Source organism: Heterodontus francisci, chromosome 11 (assembly GCF_036365525.1).
Source record: "Heterodontus francisci isolate sHetFra1 chromosome 11, sHetFra1.hap1, whole genome shotgun sequence".
NCBI classification, from domain to species: Eukaryota; Metazoa; Chordata; class Chondrichthyes; order Heterodontiformes; family Heterodontidae; genus Heterodontus; species Heterodontus francisci.
This window is the reverse complement of record NC_090381.1, coordinates 23,718,247-23,738,520: the sequence shown is the minus strand read 5'-3', so window position 1 is coordinate 23,738,520 and position 20,274 is coordinate 23,718,247. Positions and strand designations below refer to the sequence as shown.

Sequence of the window (20,274 nt, the reverse complement as noted above, 5' to 3'; positions counted from 1 at the left end):
TCCCGGCACTTATCTATCTAATTGACAGTATTGTTATTCCCATCACTGATATATCTAATTGACATTATTGTTGTTCCCATCACTGATCTATCTGAGTGACAGTATTGTTAGTCCCAGCACTGATGTAATTGATTGACAGTATTGTTAGTCCCAGCACTGATCTATTTGATTGACAGTATTGTTAATCCCATCATTGAACTATTTGATTGACAGTATTGTTATTCCCAGCCATGATCTACCTGATTGACAGTATTGTTATTCCCATCATTGAAATATCTGATTGATAGTATTGTTATTCCCAGCACTGATCTATCTGATTGACAGTATTGTTATTCCCAGCAGCGATCTATCGATTGACAGTATTGTTATTCCCATCACTGATCTATCTGATTGACAATATTGTTATTCCCTGCACTGATCTATCGATTAACAGTATTGTTATTCCCAGCACCGATCTATCTGATTGACAGTATTGTTAATCGCAGCACTGATCTATCTGATTGACAGTATTGTTATTCCCATCACTGAACTATCTGATTGAAAGTATTGTTATTCCCATCACTGATGTATTTGATTGACAGTATTGTTAATCCCAGCCCTGATCTATCTGATTGACTGTATTGTTATTCCCATCATTAAACTATCTGATTGATAGTATTGTTATTCCCAGCACTGATCTATCTGATTGACAGTATTGTTATTCCCATCATTGAACTATCTGATTGATAGTATTGTTATTCCCAGCACTGATCTATCTGATTGACAGTATTGTTATTCCCAGCACTGATCTACTGGATTGACAGTATTGTTATTCCCAGCACTGATCTATCTGATTGACAGTATTGTTATTCCCAGCACTGATCTATCTGATTGACAGTATTGTTATTCCCATCATTGAACTATCTGATTGATAGTATTGTTATTCCCAGCACGATCTATCTGATTGCCAGTATTGTTATTCCCAGCACTGATCTACCTTATTGACAGTATTGTTATTCCCATCACCGATCTATCTGATTGACAGTATTGTTATTCCCAGCACTGATCTATCTGATTGACAGTATTGTTATTTCCATCACTGATCTATCTGATTGACAGTATTGTTATTCCCATCACTGATGTATTTGATTGACAGTATTGTTAATCCCAGCCCTGATCTATCTGATTGACAGTATTGTTATTCCCATCACTGAACTATCTGATTGACGGTATTGTTATTCCCATCACTGATCTATCTGATTGACAGTATTGTTATTCCCATCACTGAACTATCTGCTTGATAGTATTGTTCTTTCCAGCACTGATCGATCTGATTGACTGTATTGTTATTCCCAGCACTGATCTATTTGATTGACAGTATTGTTAATCCCAGCCCTGATCAATCTGATTGACAGTATTTTTATTCCCAGCACTGATCTATCTGATTGACAGTATTGTTATTCCCAGCACTGATCTATCTAATTGACAGTATTGTTATTCCCAGCACTGATCTATCTGATTGACAGTATTGTTATTCCCATCACTGATCTATCTGATTGACAGTATTGTTATTCCCAGCACTGATCAATCTGATTGACAGTATTGTTATTCCCAGCACTGATCTATCTGATTGACAGTATTGTTATTCCCATCACTGAACTATCTAATTGACAGTATTGTTATTCACATCACTGATCGATCTGATTGACAGTATTGTTATTCCCAGCACTGATCTATCTGATTGACAGTATTGTTATGCCCATCACTGATCGATGTGATTGACAGTATTGTTATTCTCAGCACTGATCTATCTGATTGACAGTATTGTTATTCCCATCACTGATCGATCTGATTGACAGTATTGTTATTCCCAGCACTGATCTATTTGATTGACAGTATTGTTAATCCCAGCCCTGATCAATCTGATTGACAGTATTGTTATTCCCAGCACTGATCTATCTGATTGACAGTATTGTTATTCCCATCACTGATCGATCTGATTGACTGTATTGTTATTCCCAGCACTGATCTATTTGATTAAAAGTATTGTTATTCCCATCACTGATCGATCTGATTGACAGTATTGTTATTCCCAGCACTGATCTATTTGATTAAAAGTATTGTTAATCCCAGCCCTGATCAATCTGATTGACAGTATTGTTATTCCCAGCACTGATCTATCTGATTGACAGTATTGTTATTCCCATCACTGATCGATCTGATTGACAGTATTGTTATTCCCAGCACTGATCTATTTGATTGACAGTATTGTTATTCCCAGCATTGATCTATTTGATTAAAAGTATTGTTATTCCCATCATTGAACTATCTGTTTGATATTATTGTTATTCCCATCACTGATCTATCTGATTGACAGTATTGTTATTCCCAGCACTGATCTATTTTATTGACAGTATTGTTATTCCCAGCACTGATCTATTTGATTAAAAGTATTGTTATTCCCATCACTGATCGATCTGATTGACAGTATTGTTATTCCCATCACTGATCAATCTGATTGACAGTATTGTTATTCCCAGCACTGATCTATTTGATTGACAGTATTGTTATTGCCAGCGCTGATCTATCTGATTGACAGTATTGTTATTCCCAGTACTGATCTATTTGATTAAAAGTATTGTTATTCCCATCACTGATCGATCTGATTGACAGTATTGTTATTCCCATCACTGATCTATCTGATTGACAGTATTGTTATTCCAAGCACTGATCTATTTGATTGACAGTATTGTTATTCCCATCACTGATCTGTCTGATTGACAGTATTGTTATTCCCGGCACTGATCTATTTGATTGACAGTATTGTTATTCCCAGCACTGATCTATTTGATTGACAGTATTGTTATTCCCATCACTGATCTATCTGATTGACAGTATTGTTATTCCCAGCACTGATCTATCTGATTGACAGTATTGTTGTTCCCATCACTGATCTATCTGAGTGACAGTTTTGTTAGTCCCAGCACGGATGTATTTGATTGACAGTATTGTTATTTCCATCACTGAACTATCTGATTGATAGTATTGTTATTCCCAGCACTGGTGTATTTGATTGACAGTATTGTTATTCCCTAGCACTGAACTATCTGATTGATAGTGTTGTTATTCCAACACTGATGTATTTGATTGACAGTATTGTTAATCCCAGCACTGATCTATCTGATTGACAGTATTGTTAGTCCAATCACTGATCTGTCTGATTGACAGTATTGTTAGTCCCAGCACTGATCTGTCTGATTGACAGTATTGTTAGTCCCAGCACTGATCTATTTGATTGACAGTGTTGTTAATCCCAGCCCTGATCTAACTGATTGACAGTATTGTTATTCCCATCACTGATCTGTCTGGTTGACAGTATTGTTAGTCCCAGCACTGATCTATTTGATTGACAGTATTGTTATTCCCATCACTGATCTGTCTGATTGACAGTATTGTTATTCCCTAGCACTGAACTATCTGATTGATAGTGTTGTTATTCCAACACTGATGTATTTGATTGACAGTATTGTTAATCCCAGCACTGATCTATCTGATTGACAGTATTGTTAGTCCCAGCACTGATCTGTCTGATTGACAGTATTGTTAGTCCCAGCACTGATCTGTCTGATTGACAGTATTGTTAGTCCCAGCACTGATCTATTTGATTGACAGTGTTGTTAATCCCAGCCCTGATCTAACTGATTGACAGTATTGTTATTCCCATCACTGATCTGTCTGGTTGACAGTATTGTTAGTCCCAGCACTGATCTATTTGATTGACAGTATTGTTATTCCCATCACTGATCTGTCTGATTGACAGTATTGTTAGTCCCAGCACTGATCTATTTGATTGACAGTGTTGTTAATCCCAGCCCTGATCTATCTGATTGACAGTATTGTTATTCCCATCACTGATCTGTCTGATTGACAGTATTGTTAGTCCCAGCACTGATCTATCTGATTGACAGTATTGTTATTCCCATCACTGATCTGTCTGATTGACAGTATTGTTAGTCCCAGCACCAATCTATCTGATTGACAGTGTTGTTAATCCCAGCCCTGATCTATCTGATTGACAGTATTGTTATTCCCATCACTGATCTGTCTGATTGACAGTATTGTTAGTCCCAGCACTGATCTATTTGATTAGCAGCATTGTTATTCCCGGAACTGATCTATCTGATTGACAGTATTGTTATTCCCGGCACTGATCTGTTTGATTAACGGCATTGTTATTCCCGGCACTTATCTATCTGATTGACAGTATTGTTATTGCCAGCACTGATCTATCTGATTGACAGTATAGTTATTCCCAGCACTGATCTATCTGATGGACAGTATTGTTATTCCCATCACTGATCTATCTGATTGACAGTATTGTTATTCCCGGCACTGATCTGTTTGATTAACAGCATTGTTATTCCCGGCACTTATCTATCTGATTGACAGTATTGTTATTGCCAGCACTGATCTATCTGATGGACAGTATTGTTATTCCCATCACTGATCTATCTGATTGACAGTATTGTTATTCCCGGCACTGATCTGAATGATTAACAGCATTGTTATTCCCGGCACTTATCTATCTAATTGACAGTATTGTTATTCCCATCACTGATCTATCTAATTGACATTATTGTTGTTCCCATCACTGATCTATCTGAGTGACAGTATTGTTAGTCCCAGCACTGATGTAATTGATTGACAGTATTGTTATTCCCAGCACTGATCTATCTGATTGACGGTATTGTTATTCCCATCACTGAACTATCTGATTGACAGTATTGTTATTCCAACACTGATGTATTTGATTGACAGTATTGTTATTCCAACACTGATCTATCTGATTGACAGTATTGTTATTTCCATCACTGAACTATCTGATTGATAGTATTGTTATTCCCAGCACTGGTGTATTTGATTGACAGTATTGTTATTCCCAGCAGTGACCAATCGGATTGAGAGTATTATTATTCCCATCACTGATCTGTCTGATTGACAGTATTGTTATTCCCGGCACTGATCTGAATGATTAACAGCATTGTTATTCCCGGCATTTATCTATCTAATTGACAGTATTGTTATTCCCATCACTGATCTATCTAATTGACATTATTGTTGTTCCCATCACAGATCTATCTGAGTGACAGTATTGTTAGTCCCAGCACTGATGTAATTGATTGACAGCATTGTTAGTCCCAGCACTGATCTATTTGATTGACAGTATTGTTAATCCCATCATTGAACTATTTGATTGACAGTATTGTTATTCCCAGCCATGATCGACCGGATTGACAGTATTGTTATTCCCATCATTGAACTATCTGATTGATAGTATTGTTATTCCCAGCACTGATCTATCTGATTGACAGTATTGTTATTCCCAGCAGCGATCTATCGATTGACAGTATTGTTATCCCCATCACTGATCTATCTGATTGACAATATTGTTATTCCCTGCACTGATCTATCGATTAACAGTATTGTTATTCCCAGCACCGATCTATCTGATTGACAGTATTGTTAATCGCAGCACTGATCTATCTGATTGACAGTATTGTTATTCCCATCACTGAACTATCTGATTGAAAGTATTGTTATTCCCATCACTGATGTATTTGATTGACAGTATTGTTAATCCCAGCCCTGATCTATCTGATTGACTGTATTGTTATTCCCATCATTAAACTATCTGATTGATAGTATTGTTATTCCCAGCACTGATCTATCTGATTGACAGTATTGTTATTCCCATCATTGAACTATCTGATTGATAGTATTGTTATTCCCAGCACTGATCTATCTGATTGACAGTATTGTTATTCCCAGCACTGATCTACTGGATTGACAGTATTGTTATTCCCAGCACTGATCTATCTGATTGACAGTATTGTTATTCCCAGCACTGATCTATCTGATTGACAGTATTGTTATTCCCATCATTGAACTATCTGATTGATAGTATTGTTATTCCCAGCACGATCTATCTGATTGTCAGTATTGTTATTCCCAGCACTGATCTACCTTATTGACAGTATTGTTATTCCCATCACCGATCTACCTTATTGACAGTATTGTTATTCCCATCACCGATCTATCTGATTGACAGTATTGTTATTCCCAGCACTGATCTATCTGATTGACAGTATTGTTATTCCCATCACTGATCTATCTGATTGACAGTATTGTTATTCCCATCACTGATGTATTTGATTGACAGTATTGTTAATCCCAGCCCTGATCTATCTGATTGACAGTATTGTTATTCCCATCACTGAACTATCTGATTGACGGTATTGTTATTCCCATCACTGATCTATCTGATTGACAGTATTGTTATTCCCATCACTGAACTATCTGGTTGATAGTATTGTTCTTTCCAGCACTGATCTATCTGATTGACAGTATTGTTATTCCCATCACTGATCTATCTGATTGACAGTATTGTTATTCCCATCACTGATCTATCTGATTGACAGTATTGTTATTCCCAGCACTGATCTATCTGATTGACAGTATTGTTATTCCCATCACTGATGTATTTGATTGACAGTATTGTGAATCCCAGCACTGATCTATCTGATTGACAGTATTGTTATTCCCATCATTGAACTATCTGATTGATAGTATTGTTATTCCCAGCACGATCTATCTGATTGACAGTATTGTTAGTCCCAGCACTGATCTATTTGATTGACAGTGTTGTTAATCCCAGCCCTGATCTATCTGATTGACAGTATTGTTATTCCCATCACTGATCTGTCTGATTGACAGTATTGTTAGTCCCAGCCCTGATCTATTTGATTGACAGTATTGTTATTCCCATCACTGATCTGTCTGATTGACAGTATTGTTAGTCCCAGCACTGATCTATTTGATTGACAGTATTGTTAGTCCCAGCACCAATCTATCTGATTGACAGTATTGTTATTCCCGGCACTGATCTATTTGATTAACTGCATTGTTATTCCCGGAAATGATCTATTTGATTAGCAGCATTGTTATTCCCGGAACTGATCTATCTGATTGACAGTATTGTTATTCCCGGCACTGATCTGTTTGATTAACAGCATTTTTATTCCCGGCACTTATCTATCTGATTGACAGTATTGTTATTGCCAGCACTGATCTATCTGATTGACAGTATAGTTATTCCCAGCACTGATCTATCTGATTGACAGTATTGTTATTCCCAGCACTGATCTATCTGATTGACAGTATTGTTATTCCCAGCACTGATCTATCTAATTGACAGTATTGTTATTCCCACCACTGATCTATCTGAGTGACAGTATTGTTAGTCCCAGCACTGATGTAATTGATTGACAGTATTGTTATTCCCAGCACTGATCTATCTAATTGACAGTATTGTTGTTCCCATCACTGATCTATCTGAGTGACAGTATTGTTAGTCCCAGCACTGATGTAATTGATTGACAGTATTGTTATTCCCAGCACTGATCTATCTGATTGACAGTATTGTTATTCCCATCACTGAACTATCTGATTGACAGTATTGTTATTCCAACACTGATGTATTTGATTGACAGTATTGTTATTCCAACACTGATCTATCTGATTGACAGTATTGTTATTTCCATCACTGAACTATCTGATTGATAGTATTGTTATTCCCAGCACTGGTGTATTTGATTGACAGTATTGTTATTCCCAGCAGTGACCAATCGGATTGAGAGTATTGTTATTCCCATCACTGGTCTGTCTGATTGACAGAATTGTTCGTCCCAGCACTGATCTATTTGATTGACAGTATTGTTAATCCCATCATTGAACTATTTGATTGACAGTATTGTTATTCCCAGCCATGATCTACCTGATTGACAGTATTGTTATTCCCATCATTGAACTATCTGATTGATAGTATTGTTATTCCCAGCACTGATCTATCTGATTGACAGTATTGTTATTCCCAGCAGCGATCTATCGATTGACAGTATTGTTATTCCCATCACTGATCTATCTGATTGACAATATTGTTATTCCCTGCACTGATCTATCGATTAACAGTTTTGTTATTCCCAGCACCGATCTATCTGATTGACAGTATTGTTAATCGCAGCACTGATCTATCTGATTGACAGTATTGTTATTCCCATCACTGATCTATCTGATTGACAGTATTGTTATTCCCATCACTGATGTATTTGATTGACAGTATTGTTAATCCCAGCCCTGATCTATCTGATTGACAGTATTGTTATTCCCATCACTGATCTATCTGATTGACAGTATTGTTATTCCCATCACTGAACTATCTGATTGAAAGTATTGTTATTCCCATCACTGATGTATTTGATTGACAGTATTGTTAATCCCAGCCCTGATCTATCTGATTGACAGTATTGTTATTCCCATCACTGAACTATCTGATTGAAAGTATTGTTATTCCCATCACTGATGTATTTGATTGACAGTATTGTTAATCCCAGCCCTGATCTATCTGATTGACTGTATTGTTATTCCCATCATTAAACTATCTGATTGATAGTATTGTTATTCCCAGCACTGATCTATCTGATTGACAGTATTGTTATTCCCATCACTGATCTATCTGAGTGACAGTATTGTTAGTCCCAGCACTGATGTAATTGATTGACAGTATTGTTATTCCCAGCACTGATCTATCTGATTGACAGTATTGTTATTCCCATCATTGAACTATCTGATTGATAGTATTGTTATTCCCAGCACGATCAATCTGATTGACAGTATTGTTAGTCCCAGCACTGATCTATTTGATTGACAGTGTTGTTAATCCCAGCCCTGATCTATCTGATTGACAGTATTGTTATTCCCATCACTGATCTGTCTGATTGACAGTATTGTTAGTCCCAGCCCTGATCTATTTGATTGACAGTATTGTTATTCCCATCACTGATCTGTCTGATTGACAGTATTGTTAGTCCCAGCACTGATCTATTTGATTGACAGTATTGTTAGTCCCAGCACCAATCTATCTGATTGACAGTATTGTTATTCCCGGCACTGATCTATTTGATTAACAGCATTGTTATTCCCGGAAATGATCTATTTGATTAGCAGCATTGTTATTCCCGGAACTGATCTATCTGATTGACAGTATTGTTATTCCCGGCACTGATCTGTTTGATTAACAGCATTGTTATTCCCGGCACTTATCTATCTGATTGACAGTATTGTTATTGCCAGCACTGATCTATCTGATTGACAGTATAGTTATTCCCAGCACTGATCTATCTGATTGACAGTATTGTTATTCCCATCACTGATCTATCTGATTGACAGTATTGTTATTCCCAGCACTGATCTATCTGATTGACAGTATTGTTATTCCCAGCACTGATCTATCTAATTGACAGTATTGTTATTCCCACCACTGATCTATCTGAGTGACAGTATTGTTAGTCCCAGCACTGATGTAATTGATTGACAGTATTGTTATTCCCAGCACTGATCTATCTGATTGACAGTATTGTTATTCCCATCACTGAACTATCTGATTGACAGTATTGTTATTCCAACACTGATGTATTTGATTGACAGTATTGTTATTCCCAGCACTGATCTATCTAATTGACAGTATTGTTGTTCCCATCACTGATCTATCTGAGTGACAGTATTGTTAGTCCCAGCACTGATGTAATTGATTGACAGTATTGTTATTCCCAGCACTGATCTATCTGATTGACAGTATTGTTATTCCCATCACTGAACTATCTGATTGACAGTATTGTTATTCCAACACTGATGTATTTGATTGACAGTATTGTTATTCCAACACTGATCTATCTGATTGACAGTATTGTTATTTCCATCACTGAACTATCTGATTGATAGTATTGTTATTCCCAGCACTGGTGTATTTGATTGACAGTATTGTTATTCCCAGCAGTGACCAATCGGATTGAGAGTATTGTTATTCCCATCACTGGTCTGTCTGATTGACAGAATTGTTCGTCCCAGCACTGATCTATTTGATTGACAGTATTGTTAATCCCATCATTGAACTATTTGATTGACAGTATTGTTATTCCCAGCCATGATCTACCTGATTGACAGTATTGTTATTCCCATCATTGAACTATCTGATTGATAGTATTGTTATTCCCAGCACTGATCTATCTGATTGACAGTATTGTTATTCCCAGCAGCGATCTATCGATTGACAGTATTGTTATTCCCATCACTGATCTATCTGATTGACAATATTGTTATTCCCTGCACTGATCTATCGATTAACAGTTTTGTTATTCCCAGCACCGATCTATCTGATTGACAGTATTGTTAATCGCAGCACTGATCTATCTGATTGACAGTATTGTTATTCCCATCACTGATCTATCTGATTGACAGTATTGTTATTCCCATCACTGATGTATTTGATTGACAGTATTGTTAATCCCAGCCCTGATATATCTGATTGACAGTATTGTTATTCCCATCACTGATCTATCTGATTGACAGTATTGTTATTCCCATCACTGAACTATCTGATTGAAAGTATTGTTATTCCCATCACTGATGTATTTGATTGACAGTATTGTTAATCCCAGCCCTGATCTATCTGATTGACTGTATTGTTATTCCCATCATTAAACTATCTGATTGATAGTATTGTTATTCCCAGCACTGATCTATCTGATTGACAGTATTGTTATTCCCATCACTGATCTATCTGAGTGACAGTATTGTTAGTCCCAGCACTGATGTAATTGATTGACAGTATTGTTATTCCCAGCACTGATCTATCTGATTGACAGTATTGTTATTCCCATCACTGAACTATCTGATTGACAGTATTGTTATTCCAACACTGATGTATTTGATTGACAGTATTGTTATTCCAACACTGATCTATCTGATTGACAGTATTGTTATTTCCATCACTGAACTATCTGATTGATAGTATTGTTATTCCCAGCACTGGTGTATTTGATTGACAGTATTGTTATTCCCAGCAGTGACCAATCGGATTGACAGTATTGTTATTCCCATCACTGATCTGTCTGATTGACAGAATTGTTAGTCCCAGCACTGATCTATTTGATTGACAGTATTGTTAATCCCATCATTGAACTATTTGATTGACAGTATTGTTATTCCCAGCCATGATCTACCTGATTGACAGTATTGTTATTCCCATCACTGATCTATCTGATTGACAGTATTGTTATTCCCATCACTGAACTATCTGATTGATAGTATTGTTATTCCCAGCACTGGTGTATTTGATTGATAGTATTGTTATTCCCAGCACTGATCTATCTGATTGACAGTATTGTTATTCCCATCACTGATCTATCTGAGTGACAGTATTGTTAGTCCCAGCACTGATGTAATTGATTGACAGTATTGTTATTCCCAGCACTGATCTATCTGATTGACAGTATTGTTATTCCCATCACTGAACTATCTGATTGACAGTATTGTTATTCCAACACTGATGTATTTGATTGACAGTATTGTTATTCCAACACTGATCTATCTGATTGACAGTATTGTTATTTCCATCACTGAACTATCTGATTGATAGTATTGTTATTCCCAGCACTGGTGTATTTGATTGACAGTATTGTTATTCCCAGCAGTGACCAATCGGATTGACAGTATTGTTATTCCCATCACTGATCTGTCTGATTGACAGAATTGTTAGTCCCAGCACTGATCTATTTGATTGACAGTATTGTTAATCCCATCATTGAACTATTTGATTGACAGTATTGTTATTCCCAGCCATGATCTACCTGATTGACAGTATTGTTATTCCCATCACTGATCTATCTGATTGACAGTATTGTTATTCCCATCACTGAACTATCTGATTGATAGTATTGTTATTCCCAGCACTGGTGTATTTGATTGACAGTATTGTTATTCCCAGCAGTGACCAATCGGATTGAGAGTATTGTTATTCCCATCACTGGTCTGTCTGATTGACAGAATTGTTAGTCCCAGCACTGATCTATTTGATTGACAGTATTGTTAATCCCATCATTGAACTATTTGATTGACAGTATTGTTATTCCCAGCCATGATCTACCTGATTGACAGTATTGTTATTCCCATCATTGAACTATCTGATTGATAGTATTGTTATTCCCAGCACTGATCTATCTGATTGACAGTATTGTTATTCCCAGCAGCGATCTATCGATTGACAGTATTGTTATTCCCATCACTGATCTATCTGATTGACAATATTGTTATTCCCTGCACTGATCTATCGATTAACAGTTTTGTTATTCCCAGCACCGATCTATCTGATTGACAGTATTGTTAATCGCAGCACTGATCTATCTGATTGACAGTATTGTTATTCCCATCACTGATCTATCTGATTGACAGTATTGTTATTCCCATCACTGAACTATCTGATTGATAGTATTGTTATTCCCAGCACTGGTGTATTTGATTGATAGTATTGTTATTCCCAGCACTGATCTATCTGATTGACAGTATTGTTATTCCCATCACTGATCTATCTGAGTGACAGTATTGTTAGTCCCAGCACTGATGTAATTGATTGACAGTATTGTTATTCCCAGCACTGATCTATCTGATTGACAGTATTGTTATTCCCATCACTGAACTATCTGATTGACAGTATTGTTATTCCAACACTGATGTATTTGATTGACAGTATTGTTATTCCAACACTGATCTATCTGATTGACAGTATTGTTATTTCCATCACTGAACTATCTGATTGATAGTATTGTTATTCCCAGCACTGGTGTATTTGATTGACAGTATTGTTATTCCCAGCAGTGACCAATCGGATTGACAGTATTGTTATTCCCATCACTGATCTGTCTGATTGACAGAATTGTTAGTCCCAGCACTGATCTATTTGATTGACAGTATTGTTAATCCCATCATTGAACTATTTGATTGACAGTATTGTTATTCCCAGCCATGATCTACCTGATTGACAGTATTGTTATTCCCATCACTGATCTATCTGATTGACAGTATTGTTATTCCCATCACTGAACTATCTGATTGATAGTATTGTTATTCCCAGCACTGGTGTATTTGATTGACAGTATTGTTATTCCCAGCAGTGACCAATCGGATTGAGAGTATTGTTATTCCCATCACTGGTCTGTCTGATTGACAGAATTGTTAGTCCCAGCACTGATCTATTTGATTGACAGTATTGTTAATCCCATCATTGAACTATTTGATTGACAGTATTGTTATTCCCAGCCATGATCTACCTGATTGACAGTATTGTTATTCCCATCATTGAACTATCTGATTGATAGTATTGTTATTCCCAGCACTGATCTATCTGATTGACAGTATTGTTATTCCCAGCAGCGATCTATCGATTGACAGTATTGTTATTCCCATCACTGATCTATCTGATTGACAATATTGTTATTCCCTGCACTGATCTATCGATTAACAGTTTTGTTATTCCCAGCACCGATCTATCTGATTGACAGTATTGTTAATCGCAGCACTGATCTATCTGATTGACAGTATTGTTATTCCCATCACTGATCTATCTGATTGACAGTATTGTTATTCCCATCACTGATGTATTTGATTGACAGTATTGTTATTCCCATCACTGATCTATCTGATTGACAGTATTGTTATTCCCATCACTGAACTATCTGATTGACAGTATTGTTATTCCCATCATTAAACTATCTGATTGATAGTATTGTTATTCCCAGCACTGATCTATCTGATTGACAGTATTGTTATTCCCATCACTGATCTATCTGAGTGACAGTATTGTTAGTCCCAGCACTGATGTAATTGATTGACAGTATTGTTATTCCCAGCACTGATCTAACTGATTGACAGTATTGTTATTCCCATCACTGAACTAATTGATTGACAGTATTGTTATTCCCATCACTGAACTATCTGGTTGATAGTATTGTTATTCCAACACTGATCTATCTGATTGACAGTATTGTTATTTCCATCACTGAACTATCTGATTGATAGTATTGTTATTCCCAGCACTGGTGTATTTGATTGACAGTATTGTTATTCCCAGCAGTGACCAATCGGATTGAGAGTATTGTTATTCCCATCACTGATCTGTCTGATTGACAGAATTGTTAGTCCCAGCACTGATCTATTTGATTGACAGTATTGTTAATCCCATCATTGAACTATTTGATTGACAGTATTGTTATTCCCAGCCATGATCTACCTGATTGACAGTATTGTTATTCCCATCACTGATCTATCTGATTGACAGTATTGTTATTCCCATCACTGAACTATCTGGTTGATAGTATTGTTCTTTCCAGCACTGATCTATCTGATTGACAGTATTGTTATTCCCATCACTGATCTATCTGATTGACAGTATTGTTATTCCCATCACTGATCTATCTGATTGACAGTATTGTTATTCCCAGCACTGATCTATCTGATTGACAGTATTGTTATTCCCATCACTGATGTATTTGATTGACAGTATTGTGAATCCCAGCCCTGGTCTATCTGATTGACAGTATTGTTAGTCCCAGCACTGATGTATTTGATTGACAGTATTGGTATTCCCATCAGTGATCTGTCTGATTGACAGTATTGTTAATCCCAGCCCTGATCTATCTGATTGACAGTATTGTTATTCCCATCACTGAACTATCTGATTGGCAGTATTGTTACTCCCAGCACTGATCTATCTGATTGACAGTAATGTTATTCCCAGCACTAATCCATTTTATTGACAGTATTGTTATTCCCAGCACAGATGTATCTGATTGACAGTATTGTTATTCCCAGCCCTGATCTTTCTGATTGACAGTATTGTTATTCCCATCACTGAACTATCTGATTGACGGTATTGTTATTCCCATCACTGATCTATCTGATTGACAGTATTGTTATTCCCATCATTGAACTATCTGGTTGATAGTATTGTTCTTTCCAGCACTGATCTATCTGATTGACAGTATTGTTATTCCCATCACTGATCGATCTGATTGACAGTATTGTTATTCCCATCACTGATCTATCTGATTGACAGTATTGTTATTCCCAGCACTGATCTATCTGATTGACAGTATTGTTATTCCCATCACTGATGTATTTGATTGACAGTATTGTGAATCCCAGCTGTGGTCTATCTGATTGACAGTATTGTTATTCCCATCACTGAACTATCTGATTGACAGTATTGTTATTCCCATCACTGATCTATCTGATTGACAGTATTGTTATTCCCAGCACTGATGTATTTGATTGACAGTATTGTTATTCCCATCACTGATGTATTTGATTGACAGTATTGTTATTCCCATCAGTGATCTATCTGATTGACAGTATTGTTAGTCCCAGCACTGATGTATTTGATTGACAGTATTGTTATTCCCATCAGTGATCTATCTGATTGACAGTATTGTTAGTCCCAGCACTGATGTATTTGATTGACAGTATTGTTATTCCCATCAGTGATCTATCTGATTGACAGTATTGTTAGTCCCAGCACTGAACTATCTGATTGACAGTATTGTTATTTCCAACACTGGTGTATCTGATTGACAGTAATGTTATTCCCAGCACTAATCCATTTTATTGACAGTATTGTTATTCCCAGCACAGATGTATCTGATTGACAGTATTGTTATTCCCATCACTGATCTATCTGATTGACAGTATTGTTATTCCCAGCACTGATGTATTTGATTGACAGTATTGTTATTCCCATCACTGATGTATTTGATTGACAGTATTGTTATTCCCATCAGTGATCTATCTGATTGACAGTATTGTTAGTCCCAGCACTGATGTATTTGATTGACAGTATTGTTATTCCCATCAGTGATCTATCTGATTGACAGTATTGTTAGTCCCAGCACTGATGTATTTGATTGACAGTATTGTTATTCCCATCAGTGATCTATCTGATTGACAGTATTGTTAGTCCCAGCACTGAACTATCTGATTGACAGTATTGTTATTTCCAACACTGGTGTATCTGATTGACAGTAATGTTATTCCCAGCACTAATCCATTTTATTGACAGTATTGTTATTCCCAGCACAGATGTATCTGATTGACAGTATTGTTATTCCCAGCACTGATCTACCTGATTGACAGTTTTGTTATTCCCAGCACTGATCTACCTGATTGAAAGTATTGTTATTGCCAGCCCTGATCTATCTGATTGACAGTATTGTTATTCCCAGCACTAATCCATTTTATTGACAGTATTGTTATTCCCAGCACAGATGTGTCTGATTGACAGTATTGTTATTCCCAGCACTAATCCATTTTATTGACAGTATTGTTATTCCCAGCACAGATGTATCTGATTGACAGTATTGTTATTCCCAGCACTGATCTACCTGATTGACAGTTTTGTTATTCCCAGCACTGATCTATCTGATTGAAAGTATTGTTATTCCCAGCCCTGATCTATCTGATTGACAGTAATGTTATTCCCAGCACTAATCCATTTTATTGACAGTATTGTTATTCCCAGCACAGATGTATCTGATTGACAGTATTGTTATTCCCAGCACTGATCTACCTGATTGACAGTTTTGTTATTCCCAGCACTGATCTACCTGATTGAAAGTATTGTTTTTGCCAGCCCTGATCTATCTGATTGACAGTATTGTTATTCCCAGCACTAATCCATTTTATTGACAGTATTGTTATTCCCAGCACAGATGTGTCTGATTGACAGTTTTGTTATTCCCAGCACTGATCTACCTGATTGAAAGTATTGTTATTCCCAGCACTGATCTATCTGATTGACAGTATTGTTATTCCCAGCACTAATCCATTTTATTGACTGTATTGTTATTCCCAGCACAGATGTATCTGATTGACAGTATTGTTATTCCCATCACTGATCTACCTGATTGAAAGTACTTTTATAGCCAGCACTGATCAATTGGTGTGGCTAATTATTCAGAAAGGAGACATTGCACATAATTTTTGAATTCATTTCCATGAGGATACATTTTACTTTTCATTGAATGGTGTTTTGCTAAGAATTCTGATTTATTGTAGACAGCTTGAATCCGAGCTCAGGAGCGCAGTATCCTTCACATTACCTGCTGCTTCTGTTCCTATCGTGGAATGGGTAGTCCCACAGCTGCACCTGGGTCTTGTTGGATAAGGTGGTATTAAATAAACAAAGGGGTCCTTTTATGAGTCCAAGAGCAGATGAACCAAAGCAGGTTGCCGAGCCAATGATTGCCAGTTGGGCGTAAATGACAGATACAAACATCTGCAGACAGAAATAAAAACAGTTACTCAACCTGTGATTTGCCTTCCGTTTCCTTACGGTTTTTCTTGAAGCCTTTTTTAATTACCTTTTAGCTACAGTGCCTTCAGACCTGTTGGATGCCTTTACATAACTGTACTGGTTTGCCTTTGAATGTGGACAATTCAGCAGCATCGAATATAAACCCCAGAGGCCTCAGTTCCAGTCCCAGTCTGCAATGAGTTGGCTACTCTCAGCTATGATGAGGGTCGGAGTAAAATATTTGGCCTTGGAACACTTGAATCAACTGGAAGAAAGTTGTCTTTGGAAAGGGTTGTGTGTGTGGCAGTATGCCTCTGTGTGTGCCTCTGTGTGTGCCTCTGTGTGTGTGGCTGTGTGTGTGTGTGCATGCCTCTGTGTGTGTGTGTGTGTGTGTTTATGCCTTCATGTGTGTGTGCGTGCGCCTCTGTGTGTGTGCGTGTTTGTGTGCGTGTGTGCGTGTACCTCTGTGTGCCTGTGTCTGTGCCTCCCTGTGTGTGTGTTTGTGTGTGTATGCCTTTGTGTGTGTGTCTGTGTCCCTCTGTGTGCGTATGTGAGTGTCTGTGTGTGTGTGTACTGAGATAAGGACTAGGCATACAAATAGTCTGCTGATACATTTTAGCAGGTAGTGTTCTAAAAGGTAACCAATGCCTTGGATCTGCACTCCAGGAATGAGTCAACTCCTTCAAGAGATAAACCCAAGGGGAAAAGTAGCAGAAACAGGATGAAAACAACTGGCTACAATTACTCAAGCAAAATGGTTGTCCATGAACAGAAAAGGTTGATGAAGGGAATGTGGTGGATGTTGTTTATATGGATTTTAAGAAAACATTTGATAAGGTACCACGTAAAGGTTGTTAACAAAATTGAGTGTCACTGTCCAATTGGATTAAAAAAATTGGCTTAAGGACAGAAAACAGTGAGTTGCAGTTATTGGTTGTTTTTAAACTGGAAGATGGTAGATAGTGGTGTTCCCCAAAGGTCAGTGCTGGAACCACTGCTTTTTCTTGCTATATATAAATGACTTGGATCGTGGAATACAGAGTAGAATTTCAAAATTTGCCAATGACACCAAACTTGAAGGCGTGACAAACAGTGAGGATGATATGAACCGCCTGCATTGTTCAGCTGGCAGAATGGGCAGAGAAGTGGCAGATGAAAGTTAATACTGATAAGTGTGAGGTGATGCATTTTGGCAGAAGAAATAGGGAGAGTCAATATAGACTTAATGGCACAGTTCTAAAGAGTGTGCAGGAACAGAGGGACCTGGGCGTGCATGTACATAGATCTTTGAAGGTGGCAGGACATTTTGAGAGAGTAGTTAGTAAAGCATATGGGATCTTGGGCTTCATAAATAGAGGCATTGAGTACAAAAGCAGGGAAGTTATGTTGAACCTTTATAAAGCTCTGGTTAGGCCCCAACTGGAGTATTGTGTTCTGTTGTGGAAGGATGTGAGGATCTTTGAGAAGGTGCAGAGGAGATTTACCAGAATGGTTCCCAGGGATGAAGGATTTTAGTTACAAGGTTAGGTTGGAAAAGCTAGGTTTGTTCTCCTTAGAACAAAGGAGATTGAGGGGAGATATAATAGAAGTGTACAAGATTATGACAGGCTTAGCTAAGTTAGACAGTTCCCATTAACTAATGGCACGAGGACTAGTGGACACAGATTGAAAGTTTTCGGCAAAAGATGCAGGGGGAATATGTGGAAGAACTATTTTACACAGTGGGTGGTAATGACATGGAACTCACTGCCCACAAAGGATGGTCGATGCAGAGACAATCAATGACTTCAAGAGGATGTTGGATGGTCACCTGAGAGAAATAGACTTGCAGGGCTGAGGGGATCGAGCCGGGGAGTGGGACTGACTGCGTAGCTCCATGGAGAGCCAGCATGGACTCAATGGGCTGAATGGCCTCCTTCTGTGCGTAAATGACTCTATGTGATCATTACAATGAATCCCATACACCCATCAGTGTACTCACTACAGTGAGGCCCAGACACACTGTTGTGTGATCACTACAGTGACTCCCATATACATTATCAGTGTGATTGCTACAGTGAGTCCTACAAATACTCTCAGTATGGTCTCTGCAGTGAGTCCCATACACCCCATTAATAGGTGCTGTAAGATGAGTATCAGTGGTGCATTTCAAGTATGACAAAGAGTTTGAAAGATTAGTCACTCCCAGAATGTAATCGGTTAGAGATTGATGTGACGGGTGGACAGTCACACTGGAGCTTACCTTAACCCTCAGACTGGTGCAGAAACAGCAGCAACCATCAGCAGCAGCAGCTTGAATGGAAAGTGCAGCTAGAACTACCTGAGAAAAACAAAATCAATGAGCTACAGCCTCAGACCACCAGCACTGGGGAATCAACACAAACCTTTTGTCTTTACAGACTAATTGTTATTACAAACTCTCTCTACGCTCATCCAGTTGTGAAAGAGACTGCATTTTCTGGTTTTATCTCACTATTGTGTGTTTCAGTTTGAGGATTGTGTGTTGACAGTGATCTATTTTTGCCTTTGAGAGAATACAATGGAATAAAACTTCAGGACAATTTATGGTATCAACCCACCAAATAAAAGTGACCTTTACTGGTACTCTGGGACTCTTTCACCCAAGTTCAGTCTTAGTGTAAACTCTGGATGTCTGTCTTTCCTATATCAGTGTTGTCCACTAAAAATGGCTGACAAGCCACAAGTGTTGCTATGGTGACTCTATCATGCATTAATTTTAGTCCATGTTTACAGGCCCTCTGAATATAAATAATGAAATCACACACCCAACCAACATGTCTATTACTCAACTATTTATTTACAAATCGGGAATGCAACTTTTAGTATCCACCAATGGGAACAGTTTTTCCCTATTGACCCTGTCCAGACCTCTCATGATTTTGAACACCTCCATCAAATCTCCTCTGAACCTTCTCTCCTCCAAAGAAAACAATCCCAACTTCTCCAACCCATCTCGGTAACTGAAGTTCCTCATCCCTGGAACCATTGTCCTGAATCTTTTCTGCACTGTCTCTAATGCCTTCACATCATTCCTGAAA

General features: G+C 37.6%; 1 protein-coding gene across 2 annotated transcripts in view; it reads right to left on the bottom strand.

Moving 5' to 3' along the window:
• The window catches only part of LOC137374820 (transmembrane 4 L6 family member 1-like), a 172,129-nt gene that overhangs the window by 143,455 nt on the left and 8,400 nt on the right, over positions 1-20,274 (bottom strand). The window contains exons 2-3 of one of the 2 annotated variants that reach the window (XM_068041349.1): positions 19,458-19,535; positions 17,022-17,197 (exon numbers count right to left, since the gene is read on the bottom strand). In XM_068041349.1, coding sequence (XP_067897450.1) covers positions 17,022-17,197; positions 19,458-19,535 — 254 coding nt within the window. The remainder of the gene's footprint in view (positions 1-17,021; positions 17,198-19,457; positions 19,536-20,274) is intronic. The other variant, XM_068041350.1, reaches the window with a different exon arrangement.